The sequence below is a fragment of the Neoarius graeffei genome, chromosome 23, assembly GCF_027579695.1.
Source record: "Neoarius graeffei isolate fNeoGra1 chromosome 23, fNeoGra1.pri, whole genome shotgun sequence".
In the NCBI taxonomy this organism is placed as follows: Eukaryota; Metazoa; Chordata; class Actinopteri; order Siluriformes; family Ariidae; genus Neoarius; species Neoarius graeffei.
In genome coordinates this window covers 25230094-25239289 of record NC_083591.1, presented here as the reverse complement: position 1 = coordinate 25239289, position 9196 = coordinate 25230094, and the positions used below count along the sequence as shown (strand labels likewise).

The window sequence follows — 9196 nt, the reverse complement described above, 5'->3', positions numbered from 1 at the left end:
TTTTGGAATATGAAAACCTGTTTGGAACCTGTGTTTTGATTTTTTGAGGACTGGAAATATTTCAGTGAGTGACTTTGAACCTGAAAACCAGTTTGGAGTTTTTTGCTTTCTTGAGCTGTTTTGTTTCATTTTGTGGGCTGGATGGATCCAGTGCCAAACCATTGAACTGCAAACATGTTGGCATGGTGTGGTACCCAAACTGTTGAACTGCAAACATTTTGGAATGGTGTGGTACCTCTCCTACTAATGGTGGTTGGTTGTACTGGCAGGCTGGAAGTGGATGGTTAAAAAAAAAAAAACACTCAGGTGTAAATCTACAAGTTCAGTGAAATGTACAGAAATGATATGTACTGATATGTAATTTAGTTCAATTTAATGATATGCAATTTAGTTGTATGTATAAAATGATACAAATATACAAATACACTGGCATCCTACTCATCCTGGCAGCTCAAAGATGTAATTTAAAAATTAAGTGTGCTACTTTTCTTACTATCACGTGTGTGTGTGTGTGTGTGTGTGTGTGTGTGTGTGTGTGTGTGTGTGTGTGTGTGTGTGTGTGTGTTACTTTTCTGGATGGATCCAGTGCCAATCTATTGAACTGCAAGCATTTTTCTGCTCTGCCTTTGTTGACTGAGAACTAAAATAAATGTCAATCTGATCTGCATTTGGGTCTCTGTCAGTGAAGGCCTTACAATAACACTAAAGCTTTTCCGGTTTGTGTTTGATATGTATGAATTTGGTGTTGGCCCGGCCTGCCTGGCAAATTTCAAAAGTCAATGTGGCCCCTGAGCCAAAAAGTTTGCCCACCCCTGTGCTATAAGGTACATTTTTGTATACAGATGAGCAAACAATGTTTCCTTAAATGTATAAGAATGATATTTAAGAATTAATCATTACTTTATAATGTTCCCCGACAGTTATGTTTACACAAGGAATATAATACTCTCAAGACAAACAATAGAGAGGTCCTTGCTGCTTTATTTCAAAGAATCAAGTTTATAAGTTGTGAGAATAAGACAAAATTACTTTCCTAACTCCTATCCTGTTTGTATATTTCTAAATGTTCTACTGTGGTCTTTTGGTATCTACCAAAATGCCAAGATGACATTAAACGTTTACATGCAACAGGGTTTGTATAAACAGAGTCAGACTTAATAAATACAGGCTTTAAAATCTGAGGCCAATGAAAAATCATTCCATATTTCCAGGCCCTATGAGACTCACTCCTATTGCGTATTTCCCAGTAAACTCCAGACATCAGAGCATCAGAGAAGTGATGACAGGCCAAACTAATAAAGACTAGACTCAGAATCCCAAATGTACTATATCAGCCCCAGTCTCTGGGAAAGCATACTCCTTCATTTATATTGTGCAGTAAGACAGGGATTTTAACATGCTAGTTGCTGAATTTTGCAATGAAATACTATTACAAATATGCATGCGCACGCGCACACACACACAGTTTTTATCCTTAAAGGAGATACGCCTCACTTTTTAGTTATAAATGCCTTGAGACCTCAAGAATGGCAGAGGAATAGTTTTAAGCGTTAACAATAAATCTAATATAGTAATTTTTACGATTAAAGTGATTCATATAGGTAGCAGTCTGAGTGATTGACCTTGACATCTATGACGTATTTTACTGAGGACTCGTATGAAACCTCTGATCTGTTGAGGAGCGTTGTCTATAAGCCCGTATTGAAAGCGGGTGCAGTACCAACAATTAAAGGAAAAGAAAACTACAAGAAAAGGAAAGCAAGTTCAGTTACACCAATTCTCCCGGAGTGTGAGCCGAGCAGTAATGGCGGAGTACTCAGTATGGAGAATGAGGAGGCCAGTCGTCAGATTTCTCCACTGGATATGCTTTTTTTTCCCCACCACTGGATATGCTTGCCTCAGCAGCAATATCTCTCCCTTACGTGGAAGAAGCGAATGAACAAAGAACTGAATGAAGAACTGAAAGTCAGATTGTTTCAAAACAATCGGCCACAAGCTCGGCCTTCAAGAAGGGAGAACACAGACAGGTAAGATGCGACTCTCATTTGGTTACATCACAACAAAAACAACACTTGTTGTTTACCTGCATTTAGATTAATATGTAACTTGTATTGTGTATTTAAGTTACCGGTATAAGATTATTTAATTTGCTTCAGAATGTGATTGTCTCAGTTCATCTGATTATTTAATTATCCTTTTACGTTTTATCAGTGAAAATGCATGCATGTACATGTATGTTGTATGCATAAATTATAACACCTATCCTGTTTTAATGAGAGTCACAGGAGACTGTCAGTTCAATTCCATCCAATTCTCTAGCTGGCTTTGTTCTCTGGCTTTATTTTGTAAGGTGGGGGCCTCTATGGCTGACGTGTTACTATTGGATTCACTTTCCGATGGTTCAAATACGGTTCTACGTGTATAGCAGTAGCATGTACAGGTACACACATTCCAATTTCAGGACTATCACAGTCAGATGTACTACCATCTGAGGAATCCGAAGAATCTCCAGTAAATCCGAATGAAGAGGCCATTGCAACCACTCTCGCTTGGCAAGTCTGGCTTTGGTTCCTGCTGTGACATCACCCACCCAGGGCTGGCTGGCTCAGCGGGGCAGCTTGAATGCCAACTTTGTGGTCGATTTTAACTCTCAAAAATATATTTTATTTTATTCCCAATTATGCAGCATACAAGAGTCAAGGATGGATATACTATCCACTCAGAAATGTATTTAAAAATAAAGGTTCTGCATATCTCCTTTAAAGAGTCAGGACATTCATTTCTGAAGGCAATCAAGGCAATCCAATAGTTATATAGCATCTGTGTGAATGCATGAGCTGCTGATTTACATTTATGAGGCAGTTAAAAGGCATGTGTGTCGTGTGTGGGTGTCTTTGTGTGCGTGTATATGCGCGTGTGTGTTTGTATATGTGTGCAGACATCACACCCCCACCCATCAATAAGTTAGGATTTTATCATCATTAAGCTTTTATGAGCTCCAGGACACTCTGTGCTCTAGCTTCATCAGAGATTTCAGCTGAGTCACCAGTCTCAAGTTTTTTCAAAGATTTTTTTTTGATAAACGAATTAATATATCCCTGCATAGATGTTTACTCTAGAGCCATGTAAATGGTGTGTAAGTGGCATATGAAAACACTGGACTTCGTGTGGTATTGGTATGATACACTCACTTGCACTCGCGGTTCTCGAGATCGAAGTGTGGGTTGAAATTGATGAGGATCTGCTCGTGCGGGTTGGGAGCGCTGATGAGCCACAAACACTGTTGCGAGAGTGGGTACCCCAATGGATAGCCCGGCGATGTCACATACCCAGCACTTCTGATTGTAATATTACCTCCGCATGCGCTGTCTGGATTTCATACATGAAGATAAGAATAATGGAGATCAGGAGTGGGTTTCCTGATAACATTGCACTTTAGGGCTAAAGAATGAGTTTAAAGACACTCTTAAGTAACGAACGTTGTCTCTGTACATGGCTTTCCCGAACACACTTGTAAGGTCTCTTAAGAGCAACTATGCAACGTGCGTCCTTGCTAAAGGCATTAGTAGTTGCTAAATCCAGTCGATGAGGTCACATGGTGTCTGTTTTTAATCAAAAATCTATTAAATATAAAGTGCTTAAAATATGTTAATATATTATATCATCATTAAACATTACATATATAATGTGGTAATCAATAATTGAAACTATTTTACATTTTTGGACAGGTAACATTTTTTATTCCAAGTGTATTTTTTTATGAGATGAACAAATGTTCACAGAAAAGAATGAGCAAATAATAAGCTAAATAATTAAGTAAAATGTTTTCCATGTGCCCACTCATTTCATTGTAACCCAATCAAGAGCTTAATTTCCCTTATAAATCAGCATGCAGCTGAGTGGTATTTGGTGTATGAAGAAGATACAGTATCTATACCTTCACCTTCCCCCCTTCCCAGACCGTAGTGCCTCCCCACCCCCAATATCTCTGCTGCCTCCTCATTCCCTGAACCCTCTTGGCTGCCCGTGTCCCAGGCTGCAGGCAGCCAGAGTACAGCTGGCCAAGGGTGTCAGTGCAGTCAGAACCTGCTCAACATTGAGAAGGAGCAGCTCCAGTTGCTCCGAGACCTACATGACCAAAGGGAGTGGCACCATCAGGAGCGGATAGGCCTTAAACGGGCAAAACTAGACCTGCAATTCAGACAAGTAAAGGCCTCTGCATGCTCTTGCGACAAGGCTTTCGCAGATAGCTTTTCGCAGACAGTTGTAATTTATTGTTGAGCGGGGAGTAATAGGTGTGCGCAATGTTATTCACCGGCACAACGCAAGGGGGCGCGAAGTCGCTAGGAGTAGTTGGTGGGTGTGGTTAGTGGAGTGTTTATCCTCTGGTTACTTATAATGACTAGAACTTTTTTTTTTATAATGACTAGAACTGGAGTCATATAGATGTACGTACTTCCTCAATCAACCGCTCTTCGTGCTGCTCCATCTTCGCTCGTGTTTTTAAAAATGCCAGTCGTGAAAACAAAACAAACCGGGAAAGTAGGGAAGCGGAAGTGCGTGTACAGCGGATGTAGAGTGGACCAATCAGAGCCCTCTTGTCTGCGAGGCTTCTGCGGTGGTCACAATTTTTGGGAGGTGCGCGCAGAGCGTCTGCGAAGGTGGGGGGGCTACGCAGACGCTATCTGCGACACTGTCTGCGAGGACTGGGTTGTCAGCATAAATTGGCCTTCAAGCTTCAGAGTGGCTTCGCTGGAGTGCAGCCATGATTATTTTAACTGTTCTTCACAATGCCAAGTTGGTAATGTTTTGCTCTGAAATATACAATGTTGCAGGTGCAACAATTTGTCACATTTATGACACTACATTAGATAATCACTTGCCTACTAATGGAGTTAAATTTGATTAAAATATGGTGTTATTAATGTGACAATACAATATTTAATTTAATACACAATTCCATAGTATACTGAAATATAATCATAATGTTATGAGTATATTTATTTAATAATTAACCTGATGTACGTGCAATGTACAAGAAAAATAATTTAACACCGGCAGCATATTCAACACCAATTTCCACCCACTGATTGTAAGAGTCCCTTGGAAGCGCATGTGCATTCTGTGGCTGCGAGTGAGACATTCTTTGCTGTGAAAGAGTGATCCAGGTCCATTGTAACTTAAGAGAGACCTAAAGTACTACTTTGGCTATGACGGTGTTCAGGAAAACCACATTAGCTTAAAGATGCTCTTAGTGTTAAGAGGCTTAAGGGAAACCCACCCCAGCTCAGACATGAACTGGACTGAAAAATGTTACAGTTTACATCAGTTAAGTGCAGACTGCTGACACATAAAACAGACCAAACAACACTATATAATTTAGGATAGAGGGATCAGTAGTCCACCAATTACTTAAATTCTCAGAGTGAATGCTAAGTGGACAAATGCATGATGCATATGATTTATCGGAACGGCACGATGGTTTTGTAGACTTTTGGCTGCTCTTACCACAAAGCGACATCAAACAACAATTGGGATTTGGTCGTGAGTTACAGTTTAGTAATGACAGCAGCCTCCGAGGTGGTGAAAAAAAATAGCGCCAATACAGAAGCATGCACGCAAATCTTAACACACACGTTTGTCTTACCATCCTTCTGAGGACCTTCGATTGACAAACATTAATGATTAATGCAGTTAATTAATGCTATTCCTTCACCTAACACCTAGCCCTAATCCTAAATTTAACTTTTGTTTGTTTTTTTTTGTTTTGTTTAAACAACATTTGGACCATCCAAATGTCCCCACAAGGTTAAAATTGTAAGATTTTACTATCCTTGTGGGACATTTGATCCTCATTAGTATATGGGTTGTTTTACAATCAGGGTACGCAAGCTAAAAATCACATTTAACACTTATTATCTTCAATATCAAAAGGCTTGACTAAATAAACTTGGTTGTTTATTGTAGCCCTGTGATAGCTCTATTTACCATGCAAAAAAAAATTTGGTGATAACGTTATTTTTGGTGAATGTATGGCAATATATGTCATATTTAGCAAAATTACTCGTGTCATTTAGAAAAAGTGCTTTTTTGACCACAGGTAGCTCCAAAAGGGATGCACTTAAATCATTCTTTATACCATAAAACAAATATTTGGTTCCATATCATTGGAAACATAGTTAAGTTTTAATGTTGAATGCCAGTAAGTTTTCAGACTATTTTGATCAAATTAGTAGGTAATTGTGTAAAAAAAAAAAAAGTCCTCTCCGAGACAGCTAATTTTTCAATATAAAATAACATATCTAAACTGATTATTTTCATCCTAAAATGTGGTCAAGATACTGGGACATAAACATTAGAGACAACTAACACAAAGCTTACAGCCTTATATTTAAAAGCACTATGGAAGTAGTGGATTCTGAATTGTCAAAAAAAATGTCTTCTCCGAGAATCACTTCATTTGTTTCTCCCATCTTCTCATCTCATCTCATTATCTCTAGCCGCTTTATCCTTCTACAGGGTCGCAGGCAAGCTGGAGCCTATCCCAGCTGACTACGGGCGAAAGGCGGGGTACACCCTGGACAAGTCGCCAGGTCATCACAGGGCTGACACATAGACACAGACAACCATTCACACTCACATTCACACCTACGGTCAATTTAGAGTCACCAGTTAACCTAACCTGCATGTCTTTGGACTGTGGGGGAAACCGGAGCACCCGGAGGAAACCCACGCGGACACGGGGAGAACATGCAAACTCCACACAGAAAGGCCCTCGCCGGCCCCGGGGCTCGAACCCAGGACCTTCTTGCTGTGAGGCGACAGCGCTAACCACTTCTCCCATCTTATAGCAGATTATACAAAACTACCATACACATAATGTCAAAAAATTACCTGAAATCTGTTCTTTAACTTGTCCTTCACTTAAAAACTTGTACAAGAACCAGTTTGAATCAATTTGAATTTTGGACCCCTGTGACACAAACTTTGTACCCTGATTGTAAAACAACACACACACAGTTCATCCAATGCATGCATGCACTAAATAATAAGATGTATTAACATGTAATAACAAATTAAGGTGTAATAAGAAGGTGTAGTTCCAGTGTGTAAAACAAACCATGGGAATTCGCGCGCCTCATTTACTTTCCATAGCAACACTAATAACACAAAACTCCATCCCTTCTATCACTTACACACAACAAAAGCCAAACTCACCGATCTGGGCTAAAGCAGCAAACGTAGACAATCCCACTACAGACACAAACAGCAACGCCACGTACATCCTTAAAAAGCGGAATACAACGGTCTATTCTCCAATCTAAGACTGTGTTATAGTCTGGGGAAGGTATCCTCGCAGCTTCAGGTCCTGAAGTTTGGCTTGAAGTCTCCAGCCAAATACCACCTCAGCTCGTGCGCATCCTGCTTCCTTCGGTCCGCTCGAGTCGTCAAAATAACGAGAGAAATTTTGGGTGAGCTTTATTCCTATTTTTAACCAAGAGTGTGGTCTTTCAATTTGAGAGCCGTGTTTATTAACGTTCAGATTTTGCAAGGAGTTCCCCTGTCTGTCTCAAATAGCCCCTTCTCGCATGCAAATTTGCTCTGCTCCCACTCAGAAAAACCTGACCTCTCTCTCTAATAGCCCCTTCTCGCGCGCAGTCTGTTTTGTGCGCTCATGAATCTTTTGCTCCCAGATTTTTTTTTTTTGCGCTTTCTCTCGGATTTTAGTGATACGACCCTTATCAAAATTCACTAACCAATAGAATGCAAGGTACAGTATGACGTTAACCAATGAAATCGTTACTGCCTTCTTGGGGAGTTACTGTTAACCGGAAGCCAATGTTCTGTAGGACTATCACCGGCAAGAAAACAAGTGAAGTACATACACTACCGTTCAAAAGTTTGGGGTCACCCAGACAATTTTGTGTTTTCCATGAAAAGTCACACTTTAATTTACCACCATAAGTTGTAAAATGAATAGAAAATATAGTCAAGACATTTTTCTGGCCATTTTGAGCATTTAATCGACCCCACAAATGTGATGCTCCAGAAACTCAATCTGCTCAAAGGAAGGTCAGTTTTATAGCTTCTCTAAAGAGCTCAACTGTTTTCAGCTGTGCTAACATGATTGTACAAGGGTTTTCTAATCATCCATTAGCCTTCTGAGGCAATGAGCAAACACATTGTACCATTAGAACACTGGAGTGATAGTTGCTGGAAATGGGCCTCTATACACCTATGGAGATATTGCACCAAAAACCAGACATTTGCAGCTAGAATAGTCATTTACCACATTAGCAATGTATAGAGTGTATTTCTGATTAGTTTAAAGTGATCTTCATTGAAAAGAACAGTGCTTTTCTTTCAAAAATAAGGACATTTCAAAGTGACCCCAAACTTTTGAACAGTAGTGTATACAGGTGTTACGCAGAGAAAAGTGTGTTTGCCATAGAATGCATGTTTATCGCGGGAGCGCGTACCACTGAAAGCGAACGGAAAACTGGTTTTTAACGTCTGAAAATGACCGTTTCTTTCGATGGAAAATCCTATTTTGTTCCACTAAAAGTGTGTCAAAGATGTAATGCTGTTCCTGTTTTCACAAAAGAAAATATATTTGTTACTCAATCTTTTTGAAACATCAGGGTCTCTTTATAATGAATGGCAAAAATATCATTATGCCACACGTCTCGGATGACACTTATTTGTCTCTAAATTGTATTAAAAACGTGCCTGATAAAACACAAACCCTCAATAATTTCATTTCTGGACTGGGACTTCTAGACCCATGGAGAGCTAAAAACCCAAAAGTGAAAGATTTCAGGTTTTTCTCTCTCTCTAAGGTACACAATAGTTATTCAAGGATTGATTTTTTTTCTGCCTTCCCCAACAATAAAGTAACAGATTGCCATATTGAACCCATAACTCTGAGCTATCATGCCCCTGTTATACTGAAAGTAGATTTGGGTGTGCATTCCTTTTTCAGGTACTGAAGGCTGAATGTATCACTGCTGAACAACACAGAAATAGTGGAGGATTTACGACAATATTTAAAAGAATACTTTGAGACAAATGATAATGGTGAAGTTAACCCCTCAATTTTGTGGGAGGGAGCAAAAGCAGTCATAAGAGGGAAAATCATACAGATATCATCAAAACTAAAGAGACAGCGATTGGAGGAACAGTTGAGTCTGGAAAA

General features: G+C 39.6%; 1 protein-coding gene across 2 annotated transcripts in view; it reads right to left on the bottom strand.

Annotated features, from left to right (window-relative positions):
- The window catches only part of nrp1b (neuropilin 1b), a 186333-nt gene extending 178637 nt beyond the window's left edge, over nt 1-7696 (bottom strand). For both annotated transcript variants that reach the window (XM_060905961.1, XM_060905963.1), the window contains exons 1-2: nt 7219-7696; nt 3192-3369 (exon numbers count right to left, since the gene is read on the bottom strand). In XM_060905961.1, the coding sequence (XP_060761944.1) occupies nt 3192-3369; nt 7219-7285 (245 nt within the window). In that variant the 5' untranslated portion in view covers nt 7286-7696. The remainder of the gene's footprint in view (nt 1-3191; nt 3370-7218) is intronic.
- Between the last annotated feature and the right edge of the window lie 1500 nt (nt 7697-9196).